This window comes from Rutilus rutilus, assembly GCF_951802725.1.
Source record: "Rutilus rutilus genome assembly, chromosome: 15".
Lineage (NCBI taxonomy): Eukaryota > Metazoa > Chordata > Actinopteri > Cypriniformes > Leuciscidae > Rutilus > Rutilus rutilus.
This window is the reverse complement of record NC_140220.1, coordinates 3,786,342-3,802,439: the sequence shown is the minus strand read 5'-3', so window position 1 is coordinate 3,802,439 and position 16,098 is coordinate 3,786,342. Positions and strand designations below refer to the sequence as shown.

At 35.5% G+C, this 16,098-nt stretch overlaps 1 protein-coding gene across 2 annotated transcripts in view; it reads left to right on the top strand.

Annotated features, from left to right (window-relative positions):
* Window positions 1-7,716, top strand: part of slc24a4b (solute carrier family 24 member 4b) — a 45,455-nt gene extending 37,739 nt beyond the window's left edge. Inside the window, exons 12-17 of one of the 2 annotated variants that reach the window (XM_084432773.1) lie at window positions 546-687; window positions 1,131-1,297; window positions 1,513-1,627; window positions 3,935-4,047; window positions 4,161-4,226; window positions 5,641-7,716. In XM_084432773.1, the coding sequence (XP_084288899.1) occupies window positions 546-687; window positions 1,131-1,297; window positions 1,513-1,627; window positions 3,935-4,047; window positions 4,161-4,226; window positions 5,641-5,790 (753 nt within the window). In that variant the 3' untranslated portion in view covers window positions 5,791-7,716. The remainder of the gene's footprint in view (window positions 1-545; window positions 688-1,130; window positions 1,298-1,512; window positions 1,628-3,934; window positions 4,048-4,160; window positions 4,227-5,640) is intronic. The other variant, XM_084432774.1, reaches the window with a different exon arrangement.
* Window positions 7,717-16,098: the final 8,382 nt, after the last annotated feature.

Sequence of the window (16,098 nt, the reverse complement as noted above, 5' to 3'; positions counted from 1 at the left end):
GAAATGACCCCAAAATAAATAAATTAAAATGTTTTTATTTCATAATAATTTTTTGTATTATTGACAATCAAAGAAATATAAAATCTTAAAAAGTTAAAAAGATATCCAGACATTTCTTTGTGAGATACATTTTAAAGGGATAGTTCACACAAAAATGAAATCTCTGTCATTAATTACTCTCCCTCATGTCGTTCCAAACCCGTAAGACTTTCGTTCATCTTCACGCAAATGAAGATCTTTTTGATGAAATCTGAGAGTTTTCTGTCCCTCCATTGACAACTACGCAACTACCACTTTGACACTTCAAGAAGTTCATAAAGAGATGGTAAAACTGATCCATATGAATTGAGCGATTTAGTCCAAATTTTCTGAATAGACTCAATATTTATATGATGAACAGAATGAATTTAGGCTTTAATTCACATTTAAACATTAATCAGCAAACATAAACAGTATAAAAATCATTATGTCTATGGAAAGTCCCCATAAAACTTGGAAACCCAACGTGTGTGTGTGTGTGTGTGTGTGTGTGTGTGTGTGTGTAGCGTCAGAGGTTGGTCCAGTCAGCCAATGGAGTGGAGACGGCTGTGGTGGACGGGAAGCCAGACATCGAGAATGGAAACGTACCAGAAGACAAAACCAATGAAGAGAAAGAGAGTGAACTCACCTCTCCATTCAGATTTCCAGGTGATCTATCTATCTATCTATCTATCTATCTATCTATCTATCTATCTATCTATCTATCTATCTATCTATCTATCTATCTATCTATCTATCTATCTATCTATCTATCTATCTATCTATCTATCACATTGATACTTTTACAAAACTATTTAAAAGTGTAGTGGGCACTTTTTATTACTCTTTCTTTACAAGAAAGAAAGACTTTTCTTTCTTTGTTGCTTATTACTTTTCGCGTCAAAAAGTAAAGAAAGAAATGTACCTCATAATGGTGTATTTTAGCAGCAAATTTGAGCATTTTAAAGGAATAGTTTTGGTTAAACTCAACTGAAGCTCGGTAAACGGTATCGAGCTTTGTATCTGATTGTAAATGAGAACAGAAACTGAGTTTATGCTTCAGTATCCCTTTAAAACAGTCACTAATGATGTTAGTTGTGTGTGTGTTTCAGGCGGCTGCGTGAACACGACTAAATGGCTGATCTCATGGCCGTTATTGTTGATCCTGTTCTTCACCATCCCAAACTGTGCCAAGGCTCGCTGGGAGAAATACTTCATGCTCTCCTTCATCCTCTCCACTGTCTGGATCGCAGTCTTTTCCTACTTTATGGTGTGGATGGTATGTGCGATACGTATCTCTCTCTAGCGCCTAAACGCGCCTATTGTCTTTACTAACTTTCTGGGCCGGCAAGTTTCAATAACATAGAAGCCTATGGAGGAGTGAGACAGCTCTCAGATTTAATCAAAGATATCATGAGGGAGAGTAATTACTGACAGAACTGTCATGTTTGGGTGAACTAACCCTTTAACCTCCCTCCCCTCGCTGTCTCTCAGGTGACGATCATCGGATACACACTCGGTATTCCTGATGTCATCATGGGCATCACGTTTCTGGCCGCGGGCACGAGCGTCCCGGACTGTATCGCCAGTCTGATCGTGGCTCGTCAAGGTAGATCGATCGTGCCGTTCTGATCTCGACAGCTACTGGCCGATCAATAAAACTGCGGCTGAATGTTTCACCTTCACGATCTGATCATGTGATTTCCTGTTCCTGTGTCACTATCAATCACATGGGCTGCATCTCAGTGCCATCTGATGTTACCCACAATTCCTTGCACTCAAAAAATATTGAAGCTCATACTACATTACTACAAGTTTATATGTATGTATCTAAAAGTTAAATGTTTAAATGTGTAATTTCTGGCACAAAATTGATTTTTTATGTTTATTATTATTATTAAATATGATTATTATTATTATATTTTATTTGTTTATCTAGCAGGACGATTAAATAATGTTTTAATAATGTTGAACTGCAGCATTTGACTAAATACTTGTTTATTTAATAAAATAATGAATAATAAATATGTATGTATTATAATTAATAATAAACATTAGTTATAATAATAATAATAAGTAATAATAAACATTAATAATAATGTATTATTATTATGTTTTTGAGTCAATGTTTTTTTCTAGCAGGATGCTCAAACTAAATTATTTAATACAATTATTATTAATAAATATGTATTATTATAAATAATTATAATAATAAAAATAAATAAATAATATTAATTTGATTAATATAATTAAAAATAATAATTATTATTAGATTTTTTTTAGTCACTGTTTTGAGCCAATGTTTGTTTGTTTTTTTAGCAGGATGATTAAAGAAAAGGAACAATGTTTTAATAATGATGAACAGCAGCGTTTGACTACATACTTTATTTTGTTTATTTTATTTTATATATTCTATATATATATTCTATATATTTTGGGAGTTTTGCATTGCTTTTGAACAACGTGTAGTTAACATACTTTTTGACTTAAATTTTTATTGACTTTTATTTATTGTCTTATGTTGCTGATTACTTTTTTTGTTGCTATTTTCACTTTTGCAGTTTTACTTTGTAAGTTAGCAGGGTTCGTACAAGGTGCTTAAAGTGCTTGAAGTTCTTGAATTAGACTTTTTGAAATTCAAGTCCTGGATTAAAACCCTTGAAAACAGTCATATATTTGGAGAGGTACTTGAAAAGTGCTTGAATTATTAAAAATAGGGATGCACCGATACCGAGCTCATGTACTCGTAAAAATGCTCCGATACCAACAACCGATAGGCCTACCAGTCAGTGTGTGTAAACAGTGTGTGTGTGTTCAGACAAAAAAAAACACTCATAACAGTAATGGGGATAAAAAAAGAAGGCTGTCTATGAAGTAAATGTATCTTATTAGTGGAATCGTATATCATATATCATATATATATATCAATTATATATTGATGGCAAAAAAAATAATGCAATATCCCATCAATGGTTATGGGGATTTCTCATGCCTGACAGCACTGATCAATGGATTGATCTCTATGAAGTGAAACATCAGATACCATATATATGTAATTTGAGTAAAAAAAAAAAAAAAAAATTAATCAAGATATTGTTTGATAAGTATGGAAGCTTGTTTCCGCCACAAAATAAAACATTTTAAAAGATAATTGCGACTTTTTATCTCAGAATTGCGAGATATAAAGTCAGAATTGCGTGAAATAAAGTCGCAATTGCGTGTTATAACGTCAGAATTGCGAGATATAAAGTCAGAATTGCGAGATAAAAAGTCAGAATTGCGAGATATAAAGTCAGAATTGTGTTATAAAGTCAGAATTCTGACTTTTTTTCTCGCAATTGCAACTTTATATCACGCAATTCTGACTTTATATCTCCCAATTGCGACTTTATTTCTCAGAATTGTGACTATATAACACGCAATTCTGACTTTATATCTCGCAATTGCGACTTTATTTCTCAGAATTGCGACTTTATTTCTCACAATTCTGACTTCATATCTCGCAATTGCGACTTTATTTCTCAGAATTGCGACCTTATTTCTCACAATTCTGACTTCATATCTCGCAATTGTGAGAAAAAAAGTCAGAATTGTGAGATAAAAAGTCGCAATTATTATTATTTATTTATTATTCATTGGCGGAAACAAGCTTCCATAGATAAGTGCTGATTGAAGTCCTTGAAATCCCAAAAAGTAGTGCTTGAAAAGTGATTTACGGAATCTGTACGAACCCTGTGTTAGTTTTCCTGCTGACTTGTTTTTACACTGCTACTCTCCAACAGCCGTATGCAAATGAATATGCAACCACTCTGAAAGTTTGCATTATAAACATGGCACTGACACAAAGAAATGTGACCTCTGTCTGAATCTTTCGGAGAGGAGTTGACATTGCTTGCTCAATCTTCTGTTTCTGCAGGTCTGGGAGACATGGCCGTGTCCAACACTATCGGCAGTAACGTGTTTGATATTCTGGTGGGACTCGGCGTTCCCTGGGCGCTGCAGACCATGGCAGTCAATTACGGATCAGTCGTAAGCACATCGAGCCTTGGCTAAACCTCTCCTGTGTGAACAGAGATCAAGCTGTGCTTCTTCTGCTGAGCTGTGTTCACTGCACTGATGATGTTGTTTGGTCCTCTGTACAGGTGATGATAAACAGCCGAGGACTCGTGTACTCTGTGGTGCTTCTGCTGGGATCTGTCGCTCTCACCGTGAGTAAATCACACTCGCACTTCACTGTCAATTCTGATGAAAACATTTCAAAATGTTGAATTTTGAAAAACGGGTGTAATTTGCTGGAAATCTGTCCAGATTGTCTCTTCACAGTGAAATAAACATCCCTGTTAAAGGGATGGTTCGGAGTAAAATCAACCGAGGGTCCTTTGCACCATGACCTTGAGCCAAACACCCCCCCAGAAGCCTTTTTTCCCTTCGTCGAACATTATTAAAGTTAGAGCTTATTTAGAGATATCAGCCGGATGGCTTAGTGCAGGCGCTAATGGATCCAAGGCTGTATCTCGTAAATTACTCCACTAATAATGCCCAGAATGGCACCAAACTTCTACAGTAGTACAAATAGGTTCTGTACTCATAAAACGAGGCATTGGAAAGTTTGTAAGTACATCAGGAGTTTATTTAAATAACACTTGCCTGATGGCTAATGCTACCGCTAACCCGGACGTCGAGGTCACTTCAGTGATTTGGGAAAAGCACGTAAAAGTCCTGACAGAAAGCGATGCATAAGGATTGATAGGTTGATTCTTTAAAAAAAATCAATCAATAAAAACATACATTCACACTATACAATTCAGTTTAGCACTTGATAATGTAGAAATGACAATGAAATTAAAAAGTTATTTCTAATGTAATTGCAAAGTGATTGACAATTGTTTAAACTGAATGTTGCGATGTTAGTTTTAACTTACATTTAACTTAATATTTTGTTCATCAAATGGTTGATTTATTTTTAAATAAATGTAAAAAAAGAACTGTTAAAATAAACAGATATATTCACACTAAAATTCAGTTTAGCAATTGATAAAATACAAATGACAATAAAACGAAGAAAAAAAATCTAATGTTGCGAAGTGATTGACAACTGCTTTAACTGAATATTGTATTTTTTGGTGAAAATTTTTATAATCAAATGATTGATTTTTAAAAATAAATAAATAAATAATAAAAATATATTAATAAAAACAGATAGGCCTACATTTATTCTTAAATTCAGTTTAGCACTTGATCATGTAGAAATGTCATTAAAATTAGAAAGGTTATATATAATGTTATTATGAAATGATTGACAATTTTCAGTTTTTACTTGCTGAATGTTTTTAACGTTTGAATAAAATTCAATTTAGCACTTGATAATATAGAAATGACAATAAAATTAAAGAATGATTTCCAAATGTTGTTATGAATTGACTGACAGTTGTTCCAAAGAAATACTGTAGTATTCGTTTTTATTAGCAGAATATGTTTGGTAATCTATTTAGCTATGGTTAGACATTTCATAATTGACACCCCGACTTTATGCATTGACGTATAGACTTCAAATGAGTCCTGAGTTGCAGAAATGGACTCCCTCCCGTATGTTCTTGTTTTCTTCATCTTCTTCACCCGCAGATTCTTGGGATCCACCTGAACGGCTGGAAGTTGGACTTTAAGCTGGGTGTTTATGTGCTGGTGCTGTACGCCATCTTCCTCTGTTTCTCCATCATGATCGAATACAACGTCTTCACCTTCGTCAACATACCCATGTGTCGGGAAGACTAGAGCCTCACCAACAGCTCCATATCCCAGAATGCACCATCCCGATGTCACGATCATCCTGAGTTTCTCTGTCCTTGCACTCCAGAGCCATCATCACCTCAGACGGGACGGATGTTAGTCTCCGTCAGGACTAACGCTTGATTCACTGCGACTCATTTCACTGTGGACGGATGGAGAAGATCTTCCAGTCAAGCTCATTTTCCTGACCTCTCGAACCCCAGAAAGAGGAACTCCTCCTCGGCAGCTCTTCTCTTCCAGTCGAGATATTTAATATCCCAAAATGCATTGCGTGTCCGCCAAATATGGATTGCATCAGGAACGTATACGGGCGCCTGAATAAACACTCACCCTTTTCTACACGCCTGTTTTTCTCAAATGTCCTCTGAGTCAAATCTCTTCACAAAGTCTTTATTGCTCATACAGCTGTGAATTATTTTGCAGCATATCACTTTTTTTTAGCCCTAAAATTTGTAGAAATGCAAGAGAAATGAAAGTATTGCACATTATCTATTATTACTGTATCGTACAGGGCATTTTCTTACCGTGTCCTAATCAGGTACGATCGTCATGAGAATGTTTGTGATGACAAACTATCATGCAGGCTGGCTCCGCCCACAGTCAAATCTCATTGGTCCAAAATATCTGCATATTAATCATCAGCAATGTTGAAGCTCGTCACAGAATTAACAGTGGCTGCATCCGAAATCGCACACTTCCCTGCTATAAAGTAGGCAAAAAAACTGTATATGACAAAAGAAGTATGTGTGAGTTCACAGTACTCATAGTACTCAGTACTCGTGATAATGACAACATGGCGGATGTAGTACGGATTACTTTCTTACTATAAAGAAAGTACTTTTTTAGCGGCCGTGAAGTAATTACTTATTTAAAGGGGTGGTGTAATGCCCTTTTCACAAGATGTAAAATAAGTCTCTGATGTCCCCAGAGTGTGTGTGTGTAGTTTTTTTAGGGTGAGCAAAAACGCACCGTTTTGTGTCTGCTCCTTTAAATGCAAATGGGCTGTTGCTCCCGGCACAGGGGGCGGAGCTTCAACAGCTTGCACTCACACAGACATGCACTGAAATTCGAAAAACTTTTAGCATTTTATGTTCAAACCGGAGTCAGACAAAGATGGAGAGACTCAAGAAGAAGTGACAACATGTAGAAGCAACAGGACATTTCTGAATGGTTAGTTGATGAATTTATGTAGCTGATGTGTAGTTATCTTCTAGTCACTGATTAGCATATTCTGTCATGATAATCTATAAATCGTGTTCCGGGGGCGGGGTTTATGTAAATTCTAGGGTTGGTGATGTCACTAACCCGGGAGGAATGTGGTGTAGTCTCTACCAGCCGTTTGTTGTAGTCCTTAAAAAGCGATTTCTTTAAAAGCAAATATCTCCCTTTGCTTTGAACTTTGAGCGTTGTAACTTTGCAGATGTTGTTTATGCTCAAACAGCAACATTACACACTAACTAAAGTTAGAAAAGTGAAATCATAATCAACCACCCCTTAAAGTACCTGTGTGATTTCGGACGCAGCCCATCTTCATTGCAGACAGACTAATTACTTATCATTTGAACGTGTTTTGACTTCGTCGATTTGGCCGGATCAGGACATGATTTTCTTTTCTTATCAGCCTGTTTTCCTGTAGAAATATCCAAAAATCCTTAAAACAAGATAAGTTTTGACTAAATTTAGTTTGATTTATGCTTAAAGAAAGAAGAAACATTTTGCCAATGAGGTAAGTTTGAATTCAAAACTTGATGAAATTGAGACTTTGAGTTATTAAGAGTTTGCAAAGAATATGTCTTCAGTTAAGGGTTTTTTTTTGTTTGTTTGTTTCTTACAGCATTGGCAAATGGTTTTAGGCATAAACCTGATTAAATTGAGTTATATAAATGCTTAAAAGAGTAAGAAACATATTTAGAGAAGTGAAAATATTGCACATAATCCATTGTTATTATAATAAGAGTAAAAAGAGCAAATGAGGTGAATAAAAAGTAAAAAATATTATAACGTTGAGATATTAAGAGTTTTAAAGGTGTAAACAGAATGTCCTCAATTTTATTTTCCTTATTATATCATTGGCTATTTTTTATAATAATAATAATACATTTTAATTATACTGCACATCAAAACAGACAAAATAAAATCAATAAGCAACAAGGTTTTAAGCATAAACCTGACTAAATTTAATAAAAAAAAGTAATAACAATATTTACAAATGCAAGAGAAATTTTGTACATTGTTATTGTAAAAAGAGCAGTGATGTCTAATCGATTAATCACGATTAATCACATCTAACATAAAAGTTTATATATGTGTGTGTGAGTATAATATAAATGTATATACACATATATTTACAAACGTTTTATGTTGGATACAATTATTAGCGATTAATCGATTAGACAGTGAATAAGAGTTTTTGCTAATGAGGGAAGCTCAATTTTAAATACTCACTGATATTATGACTCTGAGCTATTAAGAGTTTTCAAAGTTTTCTTATTTTCTTTCTTTCTTTCTTTCTTAATTTTCCGATGAAAAACTCAATTCAAGAAAAGTACATGTATCCTGTTTTAAGGATATTTAGATATTTTTTTCAAGAAAACCACACATAAATCCTGATAATGATTTTGTTTTGCAGTGGAATTTGTGTATTTTTTGTTGTTGTTCTTTACTAAATCTTTGTTGCTTCATCATGTTTGGAGGTTTTGATGTAGCCTCTCTGAGGGCTCTGTGAATATAAACTTGCCTATGAAGAGATTTAATAATCATATTCATTATAAGTGTGGTTTGTGGTGGTTTAGAGCTGGTCTTGAGTCCCCTAACACTGATGTTTCCAGAGGGTGAAACTGAGAAATTAGCATTTTTAAGTAAGTGAGCGGTTTGGCCTCATTCAAAGTGCTTCCCCCCATCATATGTGTGTGTGTGTGTGTGTGTGTGTGTGTGTGTGTGTTTGTGAATCTTCACGATGGTCCCTCACCTGATCAATCCATTCACTGCAAAAAAAAAAAAAAAAAAAGATGTTCCTCAGTGGATTTGTCTTGTTCCCAGTACAAATATCTGAACATTATTAAATCAAGTTAAATTTACTTGAGAAGCAAAATGACTTAAGACACTGAGTTTTGTTTTTCAGAAGAAATTGATCCAAATGAAGTGAGTTTTTGCTTAAAACAAGAAAAATAAATCTGCCAACAGTGTCAGAAAAATAAACTGAACTCAGAGGAAAACCAAGACCCCATTAGCAGATTTGTCTTTTCTTGTTTAAGCAAAAACCAAGCATACATGTGAAAATGAATATTCTCTAATGCCATTTTGTAATAAAAGGCATTAAACTGAACAAAAACGTCCATATTTCACCCCAGATCAAAAGACAACATTACATTTTGCACATCATTTATTTATTTATTTTTTCATATTGACATTCGTCGCAAACTCTCAATGCTTGGATGTTTTTGTATGTTTTTTTCTTTTTTCTTGTTTAAGGCAAAAACTCGCTTCATTTTAATATATTTTTTAGAAAACAAGACTTCATATCTTCAGTCATTTTGCTTCTCAAATAAATGTAGGAAGTAAATGTAGGATTTTTAAATGAAGATTCATTTATTTGAGAAGCAAAATGACTGAAAATATGAAGTCTTGTTTTCTGTAAATGTGTCGAAATGCAGTGTTTTTGCTTAAAACAATAATATATATATATACTGTACATATTTTGGAGGATGATGTGCAATACTTCTCCATTACTCTTGCATTTCTAAATACTTTTCTTCTTTTTTTTTAAGTGTAAATCAAACTAAATTCAGTCCGGTTTATGCTTGAAACTATTTGCCACTGATTCAAGAATTCATTTTGAAATAGTTTTAAGCATAAACTGACTTCATTTTGACACCTTTTTCAGAAAAGAAGACCTAATATCTTCAGTCATTTGGCTTCTCAGGTGAAAGTATCTTCATGTAAGAATTTGTAGGCCTACTAGAAAACAAGACACAAAATACTGAGGAAGGACATGTTTTTTTTTGCAACGTGAGCACGCCTGCAATGCATTGTGGGACGTTCCACCGAGGTGATCTCCGGACAGTCGTCTCCATGGCAACCACATCCCTTGCCCAGTTCGACCTGGCAGCTACAGAACCGAACCTCTGTGGAGACGTTTCCCCGTCATGTGGGAATCCGCAGATGCTTTTGTGGGTTTATGCAAATATGAGCACTGCTGTTTCTGTGCAGATCATTCCGGATGTCAGAGGGGAACAATATCAAAACATGATCTTTTATGAATGTTGGGAGTGCAATAGCAATGGGATTTGGACTTGTTGTGGACACTATGCAGGGAAGAAGTGGCACTGACTTCAAGACTCACACACTGAAGACGACTTTGAGAAGGATGTTTCTGAGATGGTTGTTTGGTTTCAGCTTCACATCAAACTCGCTTTCCTCGCAACGTCACCCGGACTATCAGTTCCTCTTGACTTTTCTTACAGACTCTTCATGTAAATGCATTTCTGTCTGACAAAGGAACATATAAAGAACAAAACCAAGCATAGATGAATATTCTCTAGTGCCATTTTGTAATAAAAGGGGTTAAATCTAACAAAAACGTCCACATTTCACCCCAGATCAAAAGACAACATTATGTTTTGCACGTGAATTCTGTTTTTGTACTATTAGTATTATTATTATTGTGACGGATTTCATGAAAATTAAGCACATTTTCCTCTCAATGCTTGGATGTTTTTGTAATTCTCTTTTAAATAAATACCGTAATACACTGTAAAAAAAAAAAAATTATAAAAAAAAAAGTTATATGATCAATAAGTTGACAACATGTTTTTACATCGTTTAACTTATTAAAATAAGTTAAGCAATTTTCGAGTTTCTACTCATTTCTAAAGTCAGTTTAATGCCATTTAAGTTCAAATTACTTAAACATCTAAGTTGATTGTTCTTAAAAAATGTAAGGCAGCAACTTCTTTTTACAGTGTACAATATTTTTTTCTTGTTTAAGACAGTATGACAAAGCTACCATGATGTATACAATATACATAAAATATTCATAATTTATTTTGCATTACAGTAAAATAAAAAATATTTTTATTTTGTTGCATTGCAATAATAATCAGGTTTCATCATTTATATATTTATGATTATTTATTTGTTTGCATTACACAATGATCATTTGTGGGAAATGTGTTGTAATTGTCATGAAAATATTATTTTTTTTTCATGCAAAAACTCTTGGTCTTGAATATAGACTTTGTTTTCTTTATGAAAAATGTAATATCTTTATTTGTGGGTGAATTTTGACCTGGACATTTTCTGGATTTGCCCTGAAAATGCACATATTGATAATGCAGAATTTTACAGCTGTTGCAGCTAGATAAAGATTATTTGTACATATGTTTGAGATGCTTTGACCTTGACCGATTTACCATCAGTTGAACTGGTGGGCTCTTCATTTGAGACTTGATTTGTGACACACACATTATGTGACACACACACACACACACACACACACAATGAATTATGTATCACATATCTGTTTATGAAGTCATTTTTTTAACAAGTAGAATTCAGATGGCATAATTGTTGTACCTCTACATATTGTGGATTGTATGGGAACTTACTAAATAAGCGCACACTCATTCAATACGTGTATGAACTGCGACCCCATTCACTGTGAACTCAACGTGATGTGGGATTCATGCCAATAATAATAAATGTATAATGATCAAGATATATATATATTTCATGTCAAGTTAGTTACTATGAACCATAACTGAATACATCTGTAAAACGTATATATGAATGTATTGTCATGCTTTAATGGACATACAGTATCCAACCAATGCATTTTACTGTAAAGCAATAACATGAGAAAAAATATACATATATATATAAATGTGAAAAGAATTATTCCTGTACATTTGTCATATGAATCTTTGAGAAAGGAATGTTTAAAATATCACAAATTAAACAATGCCATTTATACCCGTTTCATAGTTTTTGTGGCCTTCGCTGTGTTTTGAATGCAACGCGACATGAATAATTAAGAAACAGAAGTCGAATGCAGTGATTGTTCAGAATGCAATGTTAAGATGGTATTTCATTGCAAACTAGAACAATTTCTGGTGCTGTTTCAGATGCACTATACACTGATGGGTTAACTGATACACTGATGGGTTAATGATACACTAATGGGTTAATGATACACTGATGGGTTAACTGATACACTGATGGGTTAATGATACACTGATGGGTTAATGATACACTGATGGGTTAATTGATACAATGATGGGTTAATGATACACTGATGAGTTAACTGATACACTGATGGGTTAACTGATACACTGATGGGTTAATGATACACTGATGGGTTAATTGATACACTGATGGGTTAATGATACACTGATGGGTTAATGATACACTGATGGTTAATGATACACTGATGGGTTAATGATACACTGATGAGTTAACTGATACACTGATGGGTTAATTGATACACTGATGGGTTAATGATACACTGATGAGTTAACTGATACACTGATGGGTTAATTGATACACTGATGGGTTAATGACACACTGATGGGTTAATTGATACACTGATGGGTTAATGATACACTGATGGGTTAACTGATATACTGATGGGTTAATGACACACTGATGGGTTAATGATACACTGATGGGTTATTGATACACTGATGGGTTAACTGATACACTGATGGGTTAATTTATACACTGATGGGTTAATGATACACTGATGGGTTAATGACACACTGATGGGTTAACTGATACACTGATGGGTTAATGATACACTGATGGGTTAATTGATACACTGATGGGTTAATGATACACTGATGGGTTAACTGATATACTGATGGGTTAATGACACACTGATGGGTTAATTGATACACTGATGTTAGAGTTAGTGGATCCCCTCACCGACCACTTTATTACACCTGTTTAACTGTTTGTTAATGCAAATATCTAATCAGCCAATCACATGGCAGCAACTCAAAGCATTTAGGCATGTAGAAATGATCAAGATGTTTTGCTGAAGTTCAAACTGAGCATCAGATCAGAATGAGGAAGAAAAGTGATTTATGTGACTTTGAATGTGGCACGGTTGTTGCTGGTCTGAGTGTTTCAGAAAATGAAGCTCTAGCATAAGTTCTGCCGGGAAGACTCAATTGTTACGTCACTTATCACGTCACTTATCACTTACGTCACTTGTCACGTCATCTATCCAATCATATTCCTATACTTATGGTATAAAAGACTGGTACTTACACACGTCTGAGTTCGCAGATGCTGACGCTTCCATTCACCTCCATCCTCCCCACCACCACCAGGATGGTCCCTTCCTACACCTCGCAGGGGGTCGGCTGCGCCCCTGCCTTCGTCTTCAGGCAGGATATGCAGATACGCAGGGGCCTACGCCAAAGAACTTGATTGCTTGTTGGGTTGTTAATAAATGTTAATTGTTACAGTATTTATTCTCCCAAGTCTTTCTGGTAGAACTGCTGATCTACTGGGATTTTCACACACAATGATATCTAGGGTTTACAGAGAATGATCCGAAAAGAGAAAATACCCTGTGAGCGTCAGTTCTGTGTGAGAAAATGCCTTGTTGATGCCAGAGGTCAAAGGAGACAGACTGATTCAGAAAGACAACAGTAACTCAAATAAACACTCGTCTCAAGTGAGGTCTGCAGAAGAGCTTCTCTGAACACATCCAATCTTGAAGCAGAAGAGCTCCAGCTTTAGAAGAAACACACCGGTGTCATTCCTGTCAGCTGAGAACACAAAACTGAGGCTATAATTCACAGACTCACTAAAACTGGACTATAGAAGATTGGAGAAACATTGCCTGGTCTGATGAGTCTTTATTTCTGCTGTCATTCAGATGTTCAGGTCAGAATTTGGTCAAAACGACATGAAAGCATGGATGATTATAGTACCTTACCAATTCAGCTCAAACTGGTTTCTTGATCATGACAGTGAGTCTCTAAACTCAAACGGCTCCACAGTCTCCAGATCTCAGTCCAGTAGAGCAGATTTGGGATGTGGAGGAACGAGAGATTCACATCATGGATGTTTCCAGCACCTTGTTGAATCTCTGACACTAAGAATTAAGGCAGTTTTGAAGGCAAAAGCGGGTCCAACCTGGAACTAGCAAGTGTTCCTAATAAAGTGTCCGGTGAGTGTATATATTATTTCTGTCATGACAACTCTCAGAGTGTTTGGCATGGTAATGGATATGACAATGTTGATATGTTTGGTCTTGGCAGAATAGATCTGCTGTTGGTTATTGCTGCTTCTGCAGAGCAAATATGGGACATGCTACTGCCAATACACACACGATACATTGCTGTGAGCAAGTAAGACATGCTGCTACTGCACAATATAGCACGAATTACCCATAGCAGATACATACAGGTGGAGCTGGGGAAGGTGGAGGGTTTCTAAAAGCGTGATGTAATGCTATTGCAAATGCTAATCAAGTATTTGAAGGCTGAACAGTGAGCTCATTGGCTACTGATACAGCAGGAACCAATCAGGGAGAGGGGACTCTCAGCACAGCACAAATGTGTTGCTGGGTGAAATGAGTTTATCAGCTGGCAGGAAGGGGTTAAAAAGAGGGGTTGTCCCTTCTTTTGCTCACTGTGTGGATTTAAGATCTTATTTTCCACTAACACTGGCCCTTGAGGTCCACTGAGTTCAAACCTTAATCAAACTCACATGCCTGGAACTTTCTATTAATCCTGATGAGTCTGACTGATTATCTGCTTCAGGTGTGTGTGATTAGGGTTGGAGCGAAACTTTGCAGATCTGTGGCCCTCCAGGATTGAGCTTTAGACTCTTATGAGTTGGTTCTTTTAATGAATCGTTCAACAAGACGTTACCGATTCGAATCAGTCTGACGCAAGAACAAACTTCTCAACCACTTTGCCTAGATTTAATGTCTTTCTTGCTGAAAATTCCCACACTGTAAAATGTCTTAAACTCATAAAACAATAGAATAACAAATTTCATAAGAACCACGATTATCTTTCTTACAGAATGAGGTTTCCGATGTTTAGGCCTACCTATTTATAATTTTGCCCCTTTCCCTTTCACTCTCAGAAAAAAGGTACAAAAGCTATCACTGGGACAGTACCCTTCAAAAGGGTTCTAATATGTACCATTGGCACTAATATGTACACTTTTGGTACCAATATGTACCTTTGAGGGACTAATATGCACTCTTTAGGTACAAAGGTGTACCTTTTGAAAAGGTACCGCCACAGTGACAGCTTTTGTACCTTTTTTTCTGAGAGTGTATATGTTATACTTCAAATGTCCTTGAAGTATAACTGACTTACTGACCGGTCATTTGCAGTGCAAGTGCAAAGCATCAGTAAAGAAAGCGAATATAAATATTCTCTTTACATGTACCTATTTATCACAAAGTCTTTGTGTTAATTATGTTAATGCAAATATATTAAGTTGGCATACTCAATGTAATAGGCTATTAGGACATGGAAAACACATGCACCGTCCATAACTTTAAATGCCTTAAATGATTGGATTCAGTAGCCAGCAGATGGCAGACTAACACCACTGTTTGATTTACAGAGATTTTGCAGTAGCAAATCATTGGATGTTCAGAATGGCCACAGATTATATTTGCACATACGTCTCAATGCTTTTACATTAGATACATAAAAACCAAACTAAGTGGCATTTGTTATAAATAATGAAAACACAGAGAAAACCTCCTGCAGTTTAGCCCTGTAAAGACTTGCTTTGATGGTTTAACATTCAGACTTTTTAAAGAGTGACTTTAAGTGTTTTTGAGTCACTGTATGTGCATTAGTTATATAGGCAATGTGACAAAGAATAAATACAATGGGATCAAATCTAAGTTTAGTAACCAGTCTGTGCTTGTAAAAGCCTTGGCTATAAACCTTTTTTAAAATCTCCTGTGAGCCACATCATCTGAGCCTTTAAAACTGAATGATGTCTGATTTAATGGAGTATTTATGTGTGTGAGAGATATAAAACATCTGCAACAGTTAAACTCTCTCATTTTGCAGGTAAAACCTCTTATTAAGGGGGCAATTCACCACCTGTCAGTGTTGGAGCATTTGCTCCGTAATTACACCAGTTTGACTGGTAAAGCTGCGATTCTGCTCTCCCAGTCAAGCGGATATAACAGTCTGCGAGGTTAACTCTGTCAGGGCTTCTTCAGCATTGGCTTGCCTTTTGCTGAATGACTGTAATTTTCATAACTACATATACACTACAATTTAATTTTTTTTTACCTACAGG